This window comes from Nerophis lumbriciformis, linkage group LG06 (genome assembly GCF_033978685.3).
Source record: "Nerophis lumbriciformis linkage group LG06, RoL_Nlum_v2.1, whole genome shotgun sequence".
NCBI lineage: Eukaryota > Metazoa > Chordata > Actinopteri > Syngnathiformes > Syngnathidae > Nerophis > Nerophis lumbriciformis.
Genome location: NC_084553.2, coordinates 21,118,978 through 21,143,023, shown reverse-complemented (window position 1 = coordinate 21,143,023; position 24,046 = coordinate 21,118,978). Strand labels below are relative to the sequence as shown.

At 42.4% G+C, this 24,046-nt stretch overlaps 1 protein-coding gene across 1 annotated transcript; it reads left to right on the top strand.

Annotated features, from left to right (window-relative positions):
* The first annotated feature begins 4,208 nt into the window (after positions 1–4,208).
* LOC133608570 (up-regulator of cell proliferation-like) lies at positions 4,209–23,218 on the top strand. The gene is made up of 3 exons (XM_072913352.1): positions 4,209–4,304; positions 18,340–21,955; positions 21,987–23,218. Exons 1-3 carry the CDS (start codon positions 4,277–4,279, stop codon positions 22,993–22,995), a joined length of 4,653 nt encoding a protein of 1,550 aa, XP_072769453.1. The 5' UTR covers positions 4,209–4,276; the 3' UTR covers positions 22,996–23,218.
* Positions 23,219–24,046: the final 828 nt, after the last annotated feature.

Sequence of the window (24,046 nt, the reverse complement as noted above, 5' to 3'; positions counted from 1 at the left end):
CCAGCACGTCTTCCTATAAGGAAGCAGGGCCTGGGGAATCTGTGGTGGGCTCTCCTATTTCTGGGGCTGAGGTTGCCGAGGTAGTTAAAAAGCTCCTCGGTGGCAAGGCCCCGGGGGTGGATGAGATCCGCCCGGAGTTCCTTAAGGCTCTGGATGTTGTGGGGCTGTCTTGGTTGACAAGACTCTGCAACATCGCGTGGACATCGGGGGCGGTACCTCTGGATTGGCAGACCGGGGTGGTGGTTCCTCTCTTTAAGAAGGGGAACCGGAGGGTGTGTTCCAACTATCGTGGGATCACACTCCTCAGGCTTCCCGGTAAGGTCTATTCAGGTGTACTGGAGAGGAGGCTACGCCGGATAGTCGAACCTCGGATTCAGGAGGAACAGTGTGGTTTTCGTCCTGGTCGTGGAACTGTGGACCAGCTCTATACTCTCGGCAGGGTCCTTGAGGGTGCATGGGAGTTTGCCCAACCAGTCTACATGTGCTTTGTGGACTTGGAGAAGGCATTCGACCGTGTACCCCGGGAAGTCCTGTGGGGAGTGCTCAGAGAGTATGGGGTAACGGACTGTCTTATTGTGGCAGTTCGCTCCCTGTATGATCAGTGTCAGAGCTGGGTCCGCATTGCCGGCAGTAAGTCGGACACGTTTCCAGTGAGGGTTGGACTCCGCCAAGGCTGCCCTTTGTCACCGATTCTGTTCATAACCTTTATGGACAGAATTTCTAGGCGCAGTCAGGGCGTTGAGGGGATCTGGTTTGGTGGCTGCAGGATTAGGTCACTGCTATTTGCAGATGATGTGGTCCTGATGGCTCCCTCCGGCCAAGATCTTCAGCTCTCACTGGATCGGTTCGCAGCCGAGTGTGAAGCGACTGGGATGGGAATCAGCACCTCCAAGTCCGAGTCCATGGTTCTCTCCCGGAAAAGGGTAGAGTGCCATCTCCGGGTTGGGGAGGAGATCTTGCCCCAAGTGGAGGAGTTCAAGTACCTCGGAGTCTTGTTCACGAGTGGGGGAAGAGTGGATCGTGAGATTGACAGGCGGCTCGGTGCGGCGTCTTCAGTAATGCGGACGCTGTATCGATCCGTTGTGGTGAAGAAGGAGCTGAGCCGGAAGGCAAAGCTCTCGATTTACCGGTCGATCTACGTTCCCATCCTCACCTATGGTCATGAGCTTTGGGTCATGACCGAAAGGACAAGATCACGGGTACAAGCGGCCGAAATGAGTTTCCTCCGCCGAGTGGCGGGGCTCTCACTTAGAGATAGGGTGAGAAGCTCTGTCATTCGGGGGGAGCTCAAAGTAAAGCCGCTGCTCCTCCACATCGAGAGGAGCCAGATGAGGTGGTTCGGGCATCTGGTCAGGATGCCACCCGAACGCCTCCCTAGGAAGGTGTTTCGGGCACGTCCGACCGGTAGGAGGCCACGGGGAAGACCCAGGACACGCTGGAAAGACTATCTCTCCCGGCTGGCCTGGGAACGCCTCGGGATCCCCCGGGAGGAGCTGGACGAAGTGGCTGGGGAGAGGGAAGTCTGGGCTTCCCTGCTTAAGCTGCTGCCCCCGCGACCCGACCTCGGATAAGCGGAAGAAGATGGATGGATGGATGGATGGATATATATATATATATATATATATATATATATATATATATATATATATATATATATATATATATACTGTATATATATATATATATACACTGTATAGATATGTATACATATACAGGCCTTGAATTTTAACTTTTTAAGGTCAAGGCAAGTGTTGCCTCAAAGGAGGGCTCATATTTTAGGGCACCAAGGCAAGTTAGAGGGACACCAAGGCAAGCACTTATTTTGTTTCGAGGCAGGGGCTCTTCCCAGCTGCATGGGATCATTACCTCCCTCCATGGAAGGGTGATGACTCGGCTCGGGTGAAGCGTGGTAGAAAGCCGGTCCGTGCTGTGTCTGAGAGTGTGCAGCTCCTGTAGTTGTGGTCCTTCCGCTCCGATGTCGTCTGAGCTGAGTGAGCCTGTTGTCGGTCCGAATGGCGAGTGCGATAAGCTCGTCCAACCCGGCAAGTAAATCCAATGGGACGAGGAGATGCTGAATAGGTGCGGCCAGTCCTTTCAAAAACACATCGTAGAGGGCTGTGGAGTTCCACCAGCTCTCCGCCGATAACGTGCGGAACTGGGTGGCGTAGTCACATATCAAGCCTCGGCCTTGTCTCAGTCTGCTCAGCTCCTCCTCTTGGTCGTCTGTGACGGGATCAAAAGACATTCTTAGGGCTGCCTGGAAGTCCGTGAGGGAGCTGCAGATAGCTAAAAGCCGGCCCCATTCGGTGGAAGCCCAGGCTTTGGCTCTCCCAGTCAGATGGGACATCATGACGGCAATCTTTGCTCGATCAGTAGGGAAGGCGTGAGGGTTGAATTCAAAATGGATAGAGCAGTCTATGATAAAAGTATTACATTGTCCTGGTTCTCCTGAATTCTCTTCCGGCTCCGGCGTACGACGTAGGAGGAGCGGGTACGGGAGTGGGAAGTCGCACGACCATCCCCTGTAGCTGGGAGGTAAGGCGGCCCATATACTCGGCCATCGCCGTCTGAAACTCCTCTTGGCGAGAGAGGCGGGCTTCCTCACGCTGTAGGATCGCTGAAAACTGTCCTGCCTCTGCTGGGTCCATACTGGTCAGAGTGTACTGTCAGAACTTGGTCAAAAATAGGACTCAGATGCAGAGGTGGGGAATAATCTGGCAGGCTTTTATTTTGAAAAGTTCACTTTTCACCTCTTGAGTCAGAGTAATACAAAAACGGCTATAACTTTAACTAGGCGAAATGGTTTCACAAAATGTGAACAAACCGAAAATCACTTCAAACGGAGGAAACAAAAATATCTATCTCTAACTACACTAACGAGGAATATAAATATGAAATTTAAACAACAAAAGTTGCTCCAAAAGGAGTTAAAAACAATGGACTATAAAGCTTCGACACTGATTCTTTTCTAGAGAAATAATTAACAAAAGGTCACTCAAAAATGAGGAAAAGAAGAGACGGTAAAAGTAAACTGAACTCACCACTGCGACGTGAAAACTTTACGAACAAAAATTCACTCTGCTTAAGAGGAGAAAAGGAAAACTCCAAATACCAACTTGGAAATTCAGGATCTGGATAACAAGACGAGACAAGGCTTGGGTATGAAGCTGGAGATGCACGAGACATTCTCGCACAGAACAAAGGGAGGCGTGGGCTTATAAGACACATGGGGGTAATGGGGAACAGGTAGAAACAATCAGGGATCAGGGATGACGTCACACTGATGACACATAAGGGCAAGTGACCTAAAACGAAAGGAGAGTTATTTTTCAAACTAAAGCATGAAATTCACAAGACACAAAAAAACCAAGACAAGAAATCCCTCACCGCGGTGTGACAATAGGTTGAAAAGGATTTGTGAAACATTGTTTTCTGTTTTTTTCACGATTTACACAACGTGCCCACATCACTAGTTTTGGGTTTTGTATATACATTTATACATACACATACATACTGTACATATACATACACACATACATATTTATATGCACATCACACACAAACATATGCGCGTGTGTACGTGTATATATATATATATATATATATATATATATATATATATATATATATATATATATATATATATATAAATATATATATATATATATATATATATATATATATACATATATTTATATACTGTGTATATATATATATATACTGTATATATATATATGTGTGTATGTATACCTTTTTTATGTACATTTATTTATATAGCTATATAATTTTGTATTGCAATGGGTCAAAATAATTGCCCAAATCTGATGTAAAGTATAAGTTGAGTTGTATACATTGGTAGGCACTCGCAGTGTTTTCTAAACATTCAGTTTCAGTGAAAACATTTGCAGGAAATGATGACCGACAGCACAAACAGGAAAAATAGAATGTTAATAAACTTGTTCATCAAGAGTTATAAAAAGGTTTCAGTTTCTTTTTTGCTGCTGTTAAATACCAGAGAAGAGTGTCAACTCCAGGACACTGCCAGCTGATATGGAGGGTGAGTACACTTTCATTGGCGTGTGGATAATAAATATCACATTTTTGTTTTCTTACCTGATTTTTAAAGTGAATCACAGATAAATTGTCAATGTTTTGTGCGTCATAAATATGGGTGTGAAACAATTTTAAAAACATAAATATAACAAAAAAATAACATTGTGGCCTACAGACTTTTAAAGACCGGGGAGTTCAGAGGTTCCATCGGACCGTGGCTACCATGAGCACTGAAGAACAAAAGCCAACAGGTGCATACTTGCTTTGATTAAATAAATGTGTGTCTATAGATATGATTAAATATGATCTGTTGATGCTTCTCAAAGCAATAAGTGAGATATCACTTAGAAGTCTGAAAACCCTACTTTTTAAAAACATTGCATTTAGTCATCAGCTCAACAATGTCTTAAGGCAATGGTTGTGAAATGAACAATTTGAAGAAAGTGCAATTGCCAAATAACTGAGATAATGCAATTTTGGCATCTGTTCACTGAGTAATTCTGGCACACTGATGTGTTAAAAAAAACATTTTGCAATCTGATTCCAGGAATATGAGGTGTATTTATACTTATGTCCAATGTGGACTTACAGTAGAACCCATTATCTGTGGCGATTATGTTTTAAAACCATATACAAAAAACCAAGAGTAATTGTAATTCCCATAAAAATGATGTTTTTGGAACGCTAATAAAGCGTGGATTATACTGCTTCGTTAAGCACCACCGTACTCTATGATGGCTCGCTCCTGCCCCTGTAAACCCTTAAGCTGGGTTGATGGTAACATTCTCTGACTTTGGGTCAACATATACAATAAAAGTAACTGATGGAGCTATTAAATTAGAATTACATCCAATAACCATCCCCGTCTATCTTTTTTGAAGACATGTAGTCTACAACGTCCTTTAACATAATATTTCCAGGTGTCTGCGAAATCCTGCATGTGCACGCAGCGTGCATTCCAGCAGGTGATTAGGGTCAAGACAAGCAGAGAGACTGTGTTTTAAAGCGTTCATCAGACATACTAGAATTGTACCTCAGAGTATTAGCAGCATATGATAGCACAAGTCAAATGCTTTATGCGTTTAACATACTTGGCCAATAAAGCAAATTCTGATGAAGCAACATGTACACATGCACATGAGTGTGTAAAGTTGTTTAAAAATCAACTTCTCAGCTGCTTAATTTCCATTTTACCTGTTGCAGTTTGGACTTGAGTCGGTGAAACCTGAAAAATACTCTATATTAATACTATGTAAAATAACATTCTCATGTCGAGAGCCCAGCATATGCTGCACCGATGGTCCGTGCAACGATGGTTGCATTGCGTGACGTAACCTCCCAAAAAATCATCAAGCTGACAGCTCGTTAAAGCTGACTCTTGTAGTGCATAATTTATTGTATCTACAAAAACTTTACTTCTCTCTTCAATTAGAATTGTTCACAGGCGATGGGAAACTAGCAATCTGAATAAAGTTTTGATTGCTCACAGTTGGTCAAGTCACACACTCAACTCTGGGGAAGAACATCTTCAAAAGCAGAGGTAACCAAAGTGTGGCGCAGGGGCCATTTGGTCCCGCGGCACATTTGTTATTGGCTCCTGCGCACATTGTAGAAATACAATCAAACCAAAAAAAAACAAGTAGAAAAAATTGAGTCAAAAGGCATAAAGAGAAAAAGCTGAAATGTTATAGATAACCAATAACATAACTCAAAAATGTTGATGGCCATTTAGTAATGATATTTTTGTTTAGGTTTAACCTCTATACATAGATTCTGCCATTCTATTTGTTTTAACACATTTCAAATGCATTCTAAAAATGCACATAATTGACTGCAAACCATTTTATCAGAATATTAATACACCATTTTTTGTATACTCATGCAGTGTATATCAGGGATGGGGGTTTGGACCAAACCATTCTTATCCGCCAAAGGGGGGCGTGACACAAAAGTTTGGGAACTACTGCTTTAACTGCTTTGATCTTCTTGTATTCTTCTTCTTGGGTTATTCTTCTTTAAGTTGTTTGCAATCACAGATTTTGTTTTGCTAGTATTCAGTAATCAGTACACGCCACATCTGATAAAGTGTTAGCAGGGGATTAGCATCTGTAGTCACGTGTGCAACAACGCCTGCATGAAGAACTTTATCAGGGCAGGGGGACAGCCCATGCCAGGACAAGTTTAGCGACTCAGGGAAGCATGAGAGACAATAGTCCAGACAACAGTAATAGTCACATGACAGCAGTGACAGTAATGATCCGCTTCGAGTACAACTGTTATGGCCATGCCACCAACGAAAACAAGCAGAAAACTTCTGAAGGGGCAATAGTCACCAGAGGCAGGTAGCACCAACCACAGGGGAGAGACAAAGAGGGGTTAGTAACAAACTACATGGATCGTAATAATACATCAACACACGTAACAATGGTCTATGGCAGTAAAACTAAGAGTTGACAAGGACATGCCTGTGTCAGCCCTGGCTATAAGATTCAGCCAATAGGAGAGTTTTGAGTTTACTTTTGAATAAGGAGATGATTTCACAATAGAGGAGCTCTAAATTTTATTTATATGTAAAAACTGCTCTTTTGCCGGGATAAAACATCCCACCTCAAAGGTGTGGCAAATGAAGACAGGATGACTATTTCACATGTCCGCACAGGTGCCTTTTAATAAAAGGCCAATATAAATGGTGCAATTGTATCTCACAGCACAATGCCACAAATGTGGTGTTGAGCGAGTGTGTCATATGCATGCTGGCTGTAGGAATGTCCACCAGAGCCATGAATTGAATGTTCATTTCTTTACCATGAGCCGTCTCCAAAGATACTTCAGAGTATTTGGCAGGACTTTCAAGCGACCTCATAACTCCAGACCTATGCGTGACCACACCAGCCCTCCAAATCCCGTATTTTCACCTTCCAGGTGGTAGTGATGTGCAATACCACTGGTTTTATTTCCGATCCTATACAAAGTAAAATGCAGGCTGGTATCGGCGATACGGATACTTTGTGCAAATATAACTCATGTGTCTGCCAAAATTTGAATTTTTTTTTTATTTCAAATAAAAACATATCTCATAGCCTATAAAATACAATACAGAGTTATTTATTTATTTTAAACTCTAAAGTAGGGTTGTATGGTATACCGGTATTAGTATAGTACAGCGATACTAATGAATCATATTCGGTACTATACCGCCTCTGAAAAGAACCGGTCCGCCGCCATTTGGGAGTGTATTGAGAAAAAACTGAATTATTTTAAACTAATAATGAATTATTACATACTAAGCCACCTATAACACACTTTTTTTGTCTTTAAAATCTTTTAAATCTGTTTACTGTGGGGGGGTTTTAAATTAAAAAAATATCAAAATGACTCCCCCATTCTTGACATTTCAATATGCGGCCCTTGGTGGAAAACACCCTGCATCTAAAATATCAGAAGCTCTCAAAATAAGAATATCATACTTAAGATATAGAAAATGTTTAGCTAGTTAATTAAAAAATAAAATACTTAAAATACTAATAAAACACTAATACTAAATAAACGTATACATTAATTGATTCGAAAAATTACAACAACCATAGAAAAAACTTAAATGTGTAACTGAGCATTATTATTTTTATATAGGCAGAATTTTTGACACACAATGTCATGGGTGCCCAAAGTGGGGCATGGGGGCCAAAATCGGCTCACCGAGTCATTTCGTTTGGCCACCAAAGGGTGGCTTCCCAAAGTGTTATACATACTCATACTCTTTTAGGCTCACACGTTCATTGATGGCATGTCCGCAAGAACAAGTTGCCATCTGTTAAACATGATGCACTCCATCCACTACCCTAAATATTGGTGGTATAGGATCAAACTTTTATGTGGAGGAGTTCAAGTACTTCGGAGTCTTCTTCACGAGTGCCGAAAATCAAATTTCAGTTCTTACATGTCTTGTACATGTTAAAGAATGGACAATAATAAAGCATCTTGAATCTCTTGAATCTTGAGTGAGGGAAGATTGGATTGTGTATTGTGCACTTATATTGCTACATATCAGATTCTGTGAGGGGGAACACACATAAGAGTAACATAAAGGCATTGTATCAACTACAGAAAAGAGCTATAAGGATTATTCATAAAGCAGATTATCTAGAACACACTAACATATTTATTAATTCTGGTTTATTTAAACTACAGGAGATAGTAAAGTTACAGACATTATGTGTCATGTTTGAGGCTAAAAGTAAAACATTAACAGCAAATGTAAAAAAAAAAAAAATCACATTTCACATTCATCACTTCTGAGAATGAAGAGCATAGAAGAAAAGGTCATTTCCAACATCAGTATTCAAGGACAACTTTAAAACAAATGTGTATATCAGTGGTGGGGGTTAAACTATGGAATTCTCTTTACAATGAGATAAAAGATTGTAGAAATATATTCCAATTGAAAAAAATATATAAAGACAGAACAATAAGATCATATGGACAGCCGTAAGTGTCTACATTTTGCTTTATATTTGTCATGAAGTGGTGGTGACGAACCCTAAGATGCAGAGATGACAGGCGGTGTACAAGAAAACATGGTTTTAATGTTAAAAAAAAAAAACAAGGAAAACACGAACCAGAAACCAGGAAACAGCAAACAGGGACAGAAGTCAGGATCCAAGGAATAGCTCACAGCATTGAAGAAACAGGCAGTCCACAGCATACAGCAAACAATACTCCAGCACTGACTGGAGGGCAAGGCAGGTATAAATAGCAGCTGACTGATTGACACCAGGTGTGGCCAGGTGCCAATCAGTCGCAGCTGAGGGGAACAACGCTTAGGGAGGCAAGCAGGAAACTGAACAAAAATAAGAGCGCTGACAGGAAATAACACATAAACAGAGGGAAAACTAAAACATAACCAAAACTGTCAGTGACAAGCCTGACAGTAGCTCCCCTTCCAATAACGGATACCAGACGTTCTAGAAAACCAAAAGAGTCCAAAGTCACGGGAGGGCGGAGGGAGGACGAGGCGGTGGGGCACCAGGCCTAGTGTCCCCGCAACCAGCGGGAAAGAGTCAGGTGGCGGCGGCGAGTTGAACGCCGCCGCAATTGGTGAGGCGGTCCCCCATGGAATGGCCACATCCGTGGCCGACGAGAGGACCGCATGCCGGCGCCTGATGGCCGACCGTGCTTCAGGCCAGCTGGAGGTCGCGATGGCCACGATGCTGGAGACGCTGGTGAAGCTGTGGGGCGGCTCGCTGGCGACGAGGGAGACGATGTAGTCGGCGTGGGCGGAGTCAGCAACGAGGAGGGCGGAGTCAGAGCAGCAGGCGGCTCGTCTGCCGGCGTGGGCGGAGTCAGAGCAGCAGGCGGCTCGTGTGCCGGCGTGGGCGGAGTCAGAGCAGCAGGCGGCTCGTCTGCCAGCGTGGGCGGGGTCAGAGCAGCAGGTGGTGCTAGCCGTGGTGCAGGAAGGGTTGCTAGCTGTGGTGCAGCAAGGGGTGCTAGCCGTGGTGCAGCAAGGGGTGCTAGCCGTGGTGCAGGAAGGGGTGCTAGCCGTGGTGCAGGAAGGGGTGCTAGCCTTGGAGCAGGAAGATCGTCTGCCGGCGTGGGAGGGCTCACCGGGGTTGATGGCGTCCACAGGCCCCCCGGGGTGGACGGCGGTGTCTGTAGTCCCACTGGGGTGGATGGTGGCTACTGCGGCAGTTCCACTGGATTTAGAAGTAGCTGTGCCTCCCCAGCTACACAGCTACTCATAGCCCCCCCCCCTCAAGGGATGGATCCAGGCCACAGATGACAGGGATGGGTGGGAGGGAGCTTGAAAAGGAGTCATAACATCTCCTCCATTCGGCCATCGTTGCCAGCATCCCTTCAAGCCTCTCCGCCATAGAAATCTCCGCGGGGTTCGTATTAGGCTGGAGAATTCTGTCATGGAGTGGTGGTGACGAACCCCAAGATGCAGAGATGACAGGCGGTGTACAAGAAAACATGGTTTTAATGTTAAAAAAAAGCAAGGAAAACACGAACCAGAAACAAGGAAACAGCAAACAGGGACAGGAGTCAGGATCCAGGGAATAGCTCACAGCATTGAAAAAACAGGCAGTCCACAGCATACAGCAAACAATACTCCAGCACTGACTGGAGGGCAAGGCAGGTATAAATTGCAGCTGACTGATTGACACCAGGTGTGGCCAGGTGCCAATCAGTCGCAGCTGAGGGGAACAGCGCTAAGGGAGGCAAGCAGGAAACTGAACAAAAATAAGAGCGCTGACAGGAAATAAAACACAAACAGAGGGAAAACTAAAACATAACCAAAACGGTCAGTGACAAGCCTGACAATATTTATTATTTTACTTATTTTTTCTCTGGTTTTGTATTTGTTTTGTATCATCCCGTGAGGTGTATATTACTTTTTTTGTTCAGTTCGTACTTCATGAAGTTTTGCACTTTTGTGTGTGTGTGTGTGTGTGTGTGTGTGTGTGTGTGTGTGTTTGTGTGTGTGTGTGTGTGTGTGTGTGTGTGTGTGTGTGTGTGTGTGTGTGTGTGTGTGTGTGTGTGTGTTTTTTTTGTTTTCATTATATTTGGATGCATTTGTTTGGTTTGTATGCTTGTGAATCTGGGCTATCCATTAAGTAAGACTACTTATCATGTTGAAAGGGGCAGGAAATATAAGCTTTTCTTCATCATGTTCCTTCTCATGCACAAGTGTGTAAATATGTGTTTAGTTGCTAAAGTTTAATTGTTTATTGATTGTGGTGAAGAAGGAGCTGAGCCGGAAGGCAAAGCTCTCAATTTACTGGTCGATCTACGTTCCCATCCTCACCTATGGTCATGAGCTTTGGGTTATGACCGAAAGGATAAGATCAAGGGTACACCACCCGGCGAAGGAAACTAATTTCGGCCGCTTGTACACGTGATATTGTCCTTTCAGTCATTACCCAAATCTCATGACCATAGGTGAGGATGGGAACGTAGATCGACCGGTAGATTGAGAGCTTTGCCTTCCGGCTCAGCTCCTTTTTCACCACAACGGGTCGATACAGCGTCCGCATTACTTTACACGCCGCACCGATCCGCCTGTCGATCTCACGATCCACTCTTACCTCACTCGTGAACAAGACTCCGAGGTATTTGAACTCCTCCACTTGGGGTAGGGTCTCCTCCCCGACCCGGAGATGGCACTAAACTCTTTTCCGGGCGAGAACAACCCTAGTATTCTAAATCATGTTAATACTTTCACTGCTGCTGCTTTGACCACTTGTAAACAAAAGAGGTTTAAGCCGGCTATACAGTAAGTAAGCTACGAGCTCCATCGCAATCGTAATAATGGAATATATTACTAATAGGTCCATTGCCAAACACAACAGGCACTGATCCAATTAACAGTAGTTTGAAAAAAAAATTATAATATTTATTTTGTTGAAAGATAGTGATGATATTGTCTTACAATAGAAGGCTAAGCTAGCTACACAACAAATCGAGCTAAGATTGCTAACATGTCATTCACACATTTCTAACCGACTGTTATTACTTACAGTTTCATTGTCTCCTCCATTGCCACATAGATAGTAGACACCGAGCCCACCATTAAAAGTAATTTTTTGGAAAATCCATCTTTGTGGGTGAAGCAGGACTCTTCTAGGCATACACTTGAAGTGACTTATTCACAGTTGAAGGCACATTGCCACAAATCATAAAAGTTAAAAGTAAAACACATTTTACTTTAGATGAGGCTGAAAGTTTGTGTAGTGACTTGCGCTGGTTATAACAACCAACACTAAATTAAAATAGGTTGAATCGCGCGAAGGATGTTTGGGTAAATTTCTACCATATATGGATAATCCGCTGATGTCACACTTGAACAAAATTCCAAATAGGCTGTTTGGAGGAAGTTTAAAGAAAGGCAACATTGTTTTATAAATACTGTATCTCTGCAACGCCTCCACAGTTTGATTTAAAATTTTTGGGACTTATGCAGATCCCAAATACACATAAGCAGGTACCGATAGGTAAGAAACGTTGGTTTTGCTTGATAGAACCTCTTTAAGAACTATTATTTGGACAAAATGTTAGAAAGCGTTTCAACATTTAAGACAATATGTTTTTACAACAAAATTACTGTAGACTTAGAGACTTATCAATCAATCAATCAATGTTTATTTATATAGCCCTAAATCACAAGTGTCTCAAAGGGCTGCACAAGCCACAACGACATCCTCGGTACAAAGCCCACATAAGGGCAAGGAAAAACTCACCCCAGTGGGACGTCGATGTGAATGACTATGAGAAACCCTGGAGAGGACCGCATATGTGGGTACCCCCCCCCCCCCCCCTCTAGGGGAGACCGAAAGCAATGGATGTCGAGTGGGTCTGACATAATATTGTGAGAGTCCAGTCCATAGTGGATCCAACATAATAGTAAGAGTCCAGTCCATAGTGGGGCCAGCAGGACACCATCCCGAGAGGAGACGGGTCAGCAGCGCAGAGATGTTCCCAGCCAATGCACAGGCGAGCGGTCCACCCCGGGTCCCGACTCTGGACAGCCAGCACTTCATCCATGGCCACCGGACCTGTGCCCCCCCCCCCTCCACATGGAACAGGGGAGCAGAGGAGAAAAGAAAAGAAACGGCAGATCAACTGGTCCAACAGGGGGGCTATTTAAAGGCTAGAGTATACAAATGAGTTTTAAGATGGGACTTAAATGCTTCTACTGAGGTAGCATCTCTAATTGTTACCGGGAGGGCATTCCATAGTACTGGAGCCCGAATAGAAAACGCTCTATAGCCCGCAGACTTTTTTTGGGCTCTGGGAATCACTAATAAGCCGGAGTTCTTTGAACGCAGATTTCTTGCCGGGACATATGGTACAATGCAATCGACAAGATAGGACGGAGCTAGACCGTGTAGTATTTTATACGTAAGTAGTAAAACCTTAAAGTCACATCTTAAGTGCACAGGAAGCCAGTGCAGGTGAGCCAGTATAGGCGTAATATGATCAAACTTTCTTGTTCTTGTCAAAAGTCTAGCAGCCGCATTTTGTACCAACTGTAATCTTTTAATGCTAGACATAGGGAGACCCGAAAATAATACGTTACAGTAGTCGAGACGAGACGTAACGAACGCATGAATAATGATCTCAGCGTCGCTAGTGGATAAAATAGAACGAATTTTAGCGATATTACGGAGATGAAAGAAGGCCGTTTTAGTAACACTCTTAATGTGTGACTCAAAGGAGAGAGTTGGGTCGAAAATAATACCCAGATTCTTTACTGATTCGCCTTGTGTAATTGTTTGGTTGTCAAATATTAAGGTGGTATTTTTAAATAAATGTCGGTGTTTAGCAGGACCGATAATCAGCATTTCCGTTTTCTTGGCGTTGAGTTGCAAGAAGTTAGCGGACATCCATTGTTTAATTTCATTAAGACACGCCTCCAGCTGACTACAATCCGGCGTGTTGGTCAGCTTTAGGGGCATGTAGAGTTGGGTGTCATCAGCATAACAATGAAAGCTAACACCGTATTTGCGTATGATGTCGCCTAGCGGCAGCATGTAAATACTAAAGAGTGCAGGGCCAAGAACCGAACCCTGAGGAACTCCGCACGTTACCTTAACATAGTCCGAGGTCACATTATTATGGGAGACGCATTGCATCCTGTCAGTAAGATAAGAGTTAAACCACGACAAAGCTAAGTCTGACATACCAATACGTGTTTTGATACGCTCTAATAAAATATTATGATCGACGGTATCGAAAGCAGCGCTAAGATCAAGAAGCAGCAACATAGATGACGCATCAGAATCCATCGTTAGCAGTAGATCATTAGTCAATTTTGCGAGGGCTGTCTCCGTAGAGTGATTTGCCCTGAAACCGGATTGAAAAGGTTCACAGAGATTGTTAGACACTAAGTGTTCATTTAGCTGCTGTGCGACAATTTTTTCGAGGATTTTCGAAATAAAGGGAAGGTGGGACACCGGTCGGTAGTTTACCATGAGGTCAGGATCAAGGTTAGGTCTTTTGAGCAGAGGATGAATAACCGCTTTCTTGAATGCTAGGGGAACAGTGCCAGAGGAAAGTGATAAGTTTATAATATTTAGCACTGATGGACCTAATAATACAAAAAGCTCCTTGATAGGTTTCCCAGGAAGTGGGTCAAGTAAACATGTTGTTTGTTTTATCCCACTTACACGCCGTAATAGTTCCTCTAATGTTACTTCATCAAAAAGAGAGAGACTATTTTGTATTGCAGTATCCGTCGTAGATACAGTTGTATCTGTGTTAATAAAACCCAGTTGTAGCTGGGATGCGTTGTCTTTAATCTCCTTTCTATTGAGTTAAATTTTCTTATTAAAGAAATTCATAAAGTCATCTGCCGAGTGGGTGGAGCTATTGGGAGGAGTCCCTTGTTGGGTTAGCGATGCTACTGTACTAAACAAAAATTTAGGGTCGTTTTTGTTGAGGCGGATGAGATTTGAGTAATATTTAGCTTTAGCTAAGGTAAGCATGCGTTTATACGATATTAAACTATCACTCCATGCTTGATGGAAAACCTCAAGCTTGGTCGCGCGCCATTTGCGTTCCAACTTTCTACATGATAATTTATGAGCTCTGGTTTCTTCTGTAAACCATGGGGTGCGCCTTTTAGGGGCCCTTTTTTGTTTTAGCGGTGCTATACTATCAATGGTTTTGCGCAGGGCATTGTCAAAGTTGTTAGTTAGGTTATCAATAGAGCCGACATAATTTGGGAATGGTGCCATTACCGAAGGCAGTAGGTCAGCAAGAGTCATCGTTGTGGCAGCATTAATGTTGCGGCTGCTATAGCAGTTATTATTATTATTACTTTGTTGACAATGAGTCAGAACTTCGAATTTTATAAGGTAATGATCGGACATTACTTTAGTATACGGGAGTACCATAACTTTGGAGGTGGTGACACCCCTGACCAGCACTAGATCTATCGTATTACCGTTGCGATGCGTAGGTTCATGTATTATTTGTGTAAGACCACAGCTATCAATTATAGTCTGGAGCGCCACGCACTGAGGGTCCGATGGGGTATTCATATGGATATTAAAGTCCCCCATTATGATTATATTGTCTGCGTGCGTCACTAGATCAGCAACGAACTCTGAGAATTCATTGATAAAGTCCGAGTAGGGCCCTGGGGGGCGGTAGATAACAGCCATATCGAGAGGCAGCGGTGCAACAGACCTCATAGTAAGCACCTCAAACGATTTGTATTTATTATTTAGGTTAGGGGTAAGGTTAAAGTTTTCATTGTATATTAGTGCGACACACCCACCCCTTTTAAGGGGACGGGCAATATGCGCATTCGTATAGTTAGGAGGAGATGCCTCATTTACCGCAAAAAAATCGTCTGGTTTGAGCCAGGTTTCGCTAAGACCAATGACGTTAAGATTGTTGTCTCTAATGACCTCATTAACTAATAACGTTTTGGGAGACAATGATCTTATGTTTAAAAAGCCCATATTATAAGTATTGGGCTGTTTTGACGAGTTTTTGTTTAAATTATCCGTAGTAGCAATATTAATAATGTTGCGTTTATTATACGTAGTGCACTTTAAATAGTTTCGACCATATCTAGGAATTGATACGACGGGAATTTTCAGATTTTTTGCTTGATGCTGCGATCGACTGAACGCATCATGATTTGCCACCTCAGTAGAATGCATATCTACCCCGGACACATTCACAACAGAAAACACATTATGTGAGTTGTGTGTTATTCTAAGAAAATTGCTATGCGTACAGGAATTATCCAGCCTGGTGCTGGCTAGTTCTAGCTTAACTGACTCCTCACCCGGACTAGCAGGCTCTGTAATTGCCTGTGACCGGGCTTGCTCTAGTGTAGCCTTCCTGGTTAGGGTGAAGGCCGTCTCTCATCAGCAAGCCTGGTTTGCCCCAGAAAGAGGGCCAATTATCAATAAACGTTAGTCCCTGTTGTCTACAGAAGCTAGCCAGCCACTTGTTAAGCGAGACTAATCTGCTATATCTCTCATCATTGCCTCTCGCAGGCAGGGGGCCAGAGACAATTACTCGATGCCTGGACATCTTTCTAGCGAGATCACAAGTCCTGGCTATGTTTCTCTTTGTAATCTCTGACTGTCTCATCCTAGTGTCATTGGAGCCAACGTGTACAACTATATTCGCATAACTAGTGGTGCGATTAGCCTGTCGTACGTGTTTACTAGGCCTGTTGCGAGTTAGCTCCCTAAGATTAGCCTCAATGTCAGGTGCTCTGGCCCCAGGGATGCACTTAATTGTGGCTGGTTTGCTAAGCTTTATGTTTCGGGTGATGGAGTCCCCTATGACTAAGGTGTGGTGCCCAGTAGACTGGGGTGTAGGACTAGCTAAAGAGCTAAATCTATTATGCGTCTCAACCGGTACACCGTAGCTTGTAGGCCGCTTAGGACTACTACAGGCTGGGGTAGTTAGCTCGCTACAGCTAACGCTAGCAGATGTGTCCGCAACATCTAAAGTTACGAGATTACTCTGCTCTAACTGGCGGACACGGCCCTCTAGCAGAGCCAGCCTCTCCGTGAGTAAGGTGCAAGACGCGCAGGAAGCCATACTCACGGTGTTTTCTGTCACCGAGTGAAGTTCCTGCTGTCTTCCGAGAAGTCCTAGTCACGGTGTGCAGGAGTAGATTCCTTCTGACCGGCGACCGGCGACGCCTTTCTCCGCGCTAGCTTCGTTAGCTTAGCAGCTAGCTGCTAGCTAGCTGCGGGAGGGGTGGAGAGACAGAGATCGGGTGATTTGCAAGTCAAATAGTACTACTAAATATGTTGAGAAAGTAATAAAGAAAGCTGCAGAACAATTAAAAGCACACAAATAGAGCGAAACTTAGCTTTTTCGAAACAGCGAGCAGTCTGCGAGCAGTCACGCACGGTGAACCGGAACTTAGTCTTAAATTGCACAGTAGAGCCCTTGTTTCTATTTAATTACAGTATTCCTTCATATTGACTAGGTGGAAATTAAGGTATGTCACCAACATATGAGAATGTAAATAAGCATTTGCTTTAGACCAGGGGTCTCAAACTCAATTTACCTGGGGGCCACTGGATGCAGAGTCTGGGTGAGGTTGGGCTACAAGAAAAGATTTCTTAAAAAAAATATTTTTAAATGTCTTTATTTTTATTTTCAACACAAAATAAAATCAAAATATAAATGAACAAAATGAGAGTTAAGTAAATAAATCAGTCATAAGTAATAATAATAATAATAATTTGATTTCTCCAGTCAGCAACAATGTATACACATACTTACTGTGATGTTATAAGCTAGGGAATATAAGAACTACACTACCCAGCATGCAACAGTAGTGACGAGCATGCGCGGTAGCCCTGGTGAAGGTTGTATGTCGCCAGCTAGAATGTGATTATGAGCACGCTATGTGAGTAAACGTTGAGAACTCAGCCAACACGCCTCGTCTGCATTTATTACAATTACACAGACAACACGCTTACTATGTGAGAAGAAACAATAAATAAATCTGTGAACTTGAACAGGGCTTCTCTTGCCTACTTCTTGCTGCTAGACACCTGACAGCGCTTCCTCTAGCATAGCTGAGCTGGAGAGGGGCTCGCCGTGGAGTTTACAGTTACGGTAGCACAATAAGCCCTGAACGGGCTAACATCACGACTAACGTGTTACGCGTCCGATTCGCCCAGCGACTCTCTGTCGGAGTATCAGCGCTGGGGTCCAGTGCACCACAGTTTTGTATTGTAGCTCGGTCCCTCGGCGGAGTGCTTCGGAAGCTACCGGACCGCTTGTCTCCCCGGCCCGGACTGTTTACAGAGTGAGGAAGAGCGCGTGCGGCAAAACGTTTCTCTGCTTGCATCACGCAAGTGAAGTCTATGTTCGGCCCTCAAAAGTCATATACCACACCGTGATTGGTAGATTCCTTCAGCTCCGCACACAACGCTGTCAAGTGCCATACATATAAAACTTACGGGCCGCACTAACAATAAACTTTCATATTAAGGTGGGGGCCGCAAAATAACGCCTTGCGGGCCGCAATTGGCCCGCGGGCCGCGTGTTTGAGACCCCTGCTTTAGACTAATCATTTTACCTTTTGTAACTCACTTAGGACTTGCTTTAATATTAGCAAAAAAACACTGCTAAAATAAACTTGTAATTTCCACAGCTCTACACACTATATTGTTCTTTGTCAAAAACCTGGAATTTTATTGACTTGACTTTCATCATGTATACTACTCATACAACTCAGAGAAATGATGGATACAGTTATCAACATGTTTTTAAGAATGTAATCTTTCTCTTTGACAGTTCTGTTGGACGTCCTCTCCAAACTTGGGCTGAAGAAATATTATCCAAACAACCTCAGTCTTCAGTCTATATTGGAAGTCAACAAAAGCAGCATACATGAAAACGCTGTTTTATCAGTGGATGAAATGCCATTTCATTTCCTAAGAAAACTGTTTCAAATCAATGCTGGGTGCAGGAATTGCACACCATTACTGAGCAGTCATGAGGATGATGATTATAGCTTTGACGAAGACCTTTACACTGCAAATGACCCCTCTGAAAACACAGTCCATCCTCTTGACCTAATTGTAGGTCTATTTCTATGTGCAGACAGCTTCTTGCAGCAGGAAATTGCCCTCAAGATGTCGTTATGCCAGTTTTCTGTCCCGTTGCTGTTGCCCCAAACCAACTCCAATCAGTGTACCCTGATGATATGGGCTCTTAGAGAAATTGTCAAAGAGTGGTGTCCACATGATATGTGTCAATCAAGAGGATTTGTAGAGGACAATATTGTTCAGGCTAAAATACCATTAATTTCCTTTGTAAGGTTAAAAAACTGCAGTTCATCTAAATCTCAGTTTTTAAATCAAGTTCTCAGCCGTGGCCAGCAGAATCACAATATGTTCATACACAGAGACATGGAAGGAGGAGCATTGATTCGAACACTGTCAAATGGTTTGGTGGAAGTTTGCTGGTTCCTTCCTTGTGGGAGAGAAAATCTTGACATATTTCCAGAGCCAGTTGCATTTGCTAATTTGAGAGGACACATCTGTGAGTCACATACACAGTTTGCTTTTCTTTATGAAGTGTCCAATGCAATCTTTGTATTCCTGGACAAGTTTGAAGAAGAGGAGCATCACATTCTGAAGGCTCTTCAAGATGCAAAATCTAAACTCTATTTTGTTGTCCACAAAGAGAGAGTCACTGATGATGTCAAGAAAACACTACAAGAATTGGATGTACCAAAAAGCAATGTTAAAGTCAAAAATTCAAGAACAAATACAGCAGAGTTTACCAAAGTAATTTGTGGGGCCATCAAGAACTCACTGTGTTCCATAAAAAGCACAATGAGTATTGAAGATATGGTGGAAAAAGCAGTTGTATTAGGTCTGACTGTGGATGAAAACAAAACTCTTGACCAAAAAGAAACTGCAGAGAAAATCTTGAGGGGTGTTGGTGTGCGAAGTATACCACACTTCAAAAAACAACAACTACCTTTGCAAGGAGAAAAGTGGAAGAGATTATCACAACTGGAGAAGCAGGAATGCAGAATGAGTAATGTTGGCACTGGTGCTGTTGAGCATTATAAAGCTCAGATACAAGAAGAAAAAATACACATTTGGAAAGAGCAAAACAAGCAAACATTATCTCAAGGAATGCACGATTTCATCAAAATCTTATCAACAAGCAACACAGAGAGAAGAAATGTTTTCTTGAAGTGGATGAAATTCAAGTTTAATAGCCATTCTCGGGATAAACTAACCAGACTGCGTAACACTTTCAAAGAGCAATGCAAAACCAATGATGCCAAACTTATTGCAGAGATTGGTCAAGCTTTGTTGGACACCTCATTAGGGGTAGAGCATTACATGAGAGAAATGGGACTTCACTATGAGGTTTCTTTTCACTCAGACATTGCCATGGCTAAAATATCACATTTGCCTAAAGTAGCTGCTGAAATGCTGTTGGGTGGTTATTCATTAGAACTGTTGGATGGTGTTGCTTCCAACATCCCAGAGAAGTGGGTGACAGATGTGCTAATGGAGCTTCACAAGATGGTCGGGGAAAAGAGCAGGTTGCTCGTACTAACTGTTTTGGGTGTTCAAAGTACTGGAAAAGCAACCCTTCTCAACACCATGTTTGGTGTTCAGTTTCCTGTCAGCAGTGGTAGATGTACAAGAGGGGCCTATATGCTGTTTCTCAAAGTTGGAGAAAATACAGAAAAAGAATTGGGTTGTGACTTCATTCTCCTTATTGATACAGAAGGTCTGAAATCTCCTGATCTCGCGCAACTAGAAGATAGCTATGAGCATGACAACCAGCTGGCAACCTTTGTCATTGGCTTAAGTGATGTTACTATTGTAAACATTGCAATGGAGAACGCAAAAGAAATGAAAGATGTCCTGCAAATTGCTGTTCATGCCTTCCTGAGAATGAAACAAATCGGGAAAAAGACAATTTGTCATTTTGTGCACCAAAATGTTGCTGAAGTTTCAGCTCACACCAGAACTCTGACAGAGAGAAAACACCTCTTGGACCAACTAAATCAAATGACACAAATCGCAGCTCAAATGGAGAAAACACCTGGGATTCAAGCGTTCACTGATGTGCTGGACTATGACGTAGAAAACAACAACTGGAACATCCCAGGACTTTGGTATGGAACCCCTCCAATGGCACCAGTAAACACTGGTTACAGTGAAGCTGTTTCAGAGTTCAAGAAATATCTTCTGGGGACAGTGCACGGAAAAAAACAATCTAAAGCTTCAAATATTCCAGAGTTTCTACAATGGATGACGAGTCTGTGGAAATCAGTGAAGTATGAGAACTTCATCTTTAGTTTCAGAAACACACTTGTGGCTCACGCTTATGAAAACCTGTGCAAAGAGTTCAACCAGTGGGAGTGGGAGATGCGTAAGGAAATATTGTCCAGACAGACAGCAGCAGAGTTAGAAGTTGTAAATGCCAACAACAAGAATGGCTTGGAAACATGGAACACGTTGGTCATGTTAAAAAAAACAGAACTCGCTGAGGAAATAGAATCACAAAAAAGAAAAATGAAAGATAAACTGGCTGATTATTACAGAAAGAAAGACATACATGTAAGTTTGTTAGAGAAATACAAAACAGACTTCTTCAATTCCATCATAAGTCTGTCAAATGAGATTCAAAATTCAGTGAATTCGAATTTGGAAGGAGCCCTTGAGCGAAAAATAGCTTTGGAAAAGGCTCTAAACATAATACAGGAGTACTGTGGTAGGATTGAAGACAGAGTCATGCAGCTTCTGAGCGACTGCAAAGACACCCAACTGTCTGATGACCAACTGAGAGAAGAGTTTGACAAAATGTGGGCTGCTGCTACTGCATATGTACCTGCATTGAAAAAACAAGATATACCCGCAGCCGTTCTCAACCAGCTGAGGAAGAATTGCTCATATCGGAACGTGAGTGAAGATTTACAGCATATTAAGGACCTAACAAGCTATGGAAAGACCATATTCACGAGCTATATGAACCATGTTGACTCCATAGCTGAGAAGTTCAAAAATACTTTGACAGGAAAGTTACAGATCTTTGCAAACGAAGTCATTGCAACATCAACAACGTTTGTTGTTGAACAAACTAAATCAAATATTGATTACCATGATTCTTTGTCAAGTGATCTGTTGAAAGTGATTGATGACCTGCTATTTAAGCATTCCAAGCCTGACGATTTCAACATAAAATTTGAAATTGACATCAAACTTCATATTTGTGGATTTGCCGCTAGAGAATTCCTGTTAATGCACCAAAGATTTTTGTTGAACAATGACCCCCAAACACAGCTGGAGAAGTACAAGCCTCAATATTTGTCAGACTTTCTGGATTTGTACAAACAGACAGATCATTGCCAACGCAAAGCAAATGATTTTGTCCAGTATTTGTCCAAAGCAAATGATTTTGTCCAGTATCAAACCTGCCATCGAGGATTACCTGAACAGAGTTTTGGGAATTGACATTGTAGATTTTATTTTGACAAGCAGCCATTCAGTGGAGTACAGTTCACGTTCCTCCTTCCAGTACAACATTCAGAAAGAGTTACTGCTGAAATATGACTTTGATGCCTTTGTCAAGTACATTCGTCAATACAAAATGTATGTTAAGGATTGGATATTTGAGCAGATCTTAAAAAAAATGCAAGACAATACTTTATGCGATTTGAAGCAGAAACACCTGGAAGTTGTGGTAACCAAAATATTAAACGCAATTAAGGAGAGTTTAAAAAAACTATCAGATGACAATGACAATGTTCCAGAGCTTGTAAGCATAATGCGCACATATCTGAGCAAAGACCTTGTAATATTAGAGGATACTGAAAAACGCACTTTGTTTCAGATCAAAAGCACATGCCAGTCATTCACCCAATGTTTTGTTGCATCCTTGAGCAAGTTAAAGGAAACACTCAATGAAGAATTCTCCTACATTGAAGACGTACCTGAAACCCTAAATAAACTTGCGATAAAACCACAGGATGAACTCTTCAAGAAAGTATTTGGATGCGGACACCAGTGTCCATTTTGTAAAATTCCCTGTGAGGCTGGAGGCAAAGAACACAAGATGCACCATGCTGCTGTGCATAGACCACAAGGGCTTGGACAATACAGAAACAGCATCAATGAAGTACTGACTGAAGATCTATGCCCAAATGATGTTCATGGTGCTGCTGAATTTCAACATCCGGACAATCCTGAGGTGTGGGTTCCATACCGGGATTACAGTACCATCTATCCTGACTGGCACATTCCTCCAGACCCCACAATGGAATCATCTGATTATTGGAAGTTTGTACTGGTACACTACAATGAGAGATTTGCTAAAGAGTACCTGGCCAAGCCAGCTAAAGTCCCTGAGGCCTGGAAGAAAATCACAAGGGAAAAAGCCCTGAAGGGTCTGAAAGATTCTTTTAACATAAGATAATCTTTTGCACTGACATCAGTCATAAACCTTGTGCATGGTGTAACATAAGTTCATATTGGTAACGCTCATAATAAATCACATTTCTTAAGCTGCTTTCTGGGTACTTAATTATGCTGATTATGTGCAACTACGATGACGATGAAATTCTACACAAATTACCTATTCAAAGATTTTTATGTCATTTTCATCTAAGAATAGATTAAAGGGGCTGTTTACAACTTTCTCATAGCTGGATTTTTTTCAAACAAAAATTATAACACCACCACCAGCTATTTTATGTTACCATAAGTGGTTTAACAGAAGATATGTTTTTATGGTGTCAATATTTTTCACAATTAATAATTACATTGAATGGAAATTGCTTGTCGGTTCGAATAATTTCTTTGTCCTTACAGCTTGTCACTCAATGCTATCTTGTACACGCGTTCGCACAGGGAGCACATGCACATACACAAAAGCAGTCCCAGCGAAGTAACTAACAAGTTACATTCATATTGTTGGTATGATATAATTGACATTAAATGATGGATAACCTTAGCTATCCAAATCACTAGCTATAGCTGACAACACACAAAGCTAATGCGCAAGTGCATGTTCCTTCATTACGTGCTCAAAGCCGCAAGAGAGCGGGATATAATACTTTAAACACATTGGAACGTTAGCGCCATCCGTGAAAGCATACGCATAAAGGTTGCAAACCTTTACGTGTTCATGAATGAAATAATAAGAACAGTAGATAGTGCTGCCACATTCAAAGTGATTTAAAGTGTTTATATGAGAGTTGTGCGGCAGTGTTGCCAATATGTAAAGTGCATCTTTCTATAAGCTATACAGCGCCATTTTCAGGACAATTTCACATTTTGAAACAACTGTTATATATAAATGATGTGTGTACAAAATAATATCCAAAATGATTTTTCTACGAATTTTGTTTATAGTGTATGGTTGAAACAAATATTGTATCTAATAGAGAATAATTTATTATGTACAGTGTTCCTTGATTAATTATTAGTTAATACACCGTTTGATAATGTACTGTTCTCTGGGAGAT

What these genes read in the sequence shown, in the direction of transcription:
- LOC133608570 (XM_072913352.1), top strand. Translation starts at nt 4,277, where the DNA reads ATGAGCACTGAAGAACAAAAGCCAACAG. An exon ending in TGAAGAACAAAAGCCAACAG is followed by an intron (nt 4,305 to 18,339) that starts GTGCATACTTGC and finishes TCTCTTTGACAG; the next exon opens with TTCTGTTGGACGTCCTCTCC. An exon ending in AAAGCAAATGATTTTGTCCA is followed by an intron (nt 21,956 to 21,986) that starts GTATTTGTCCAA and finishes GATTTTGTCCAG; the next exon opens with TATCAAACCTGCCATCGAGG.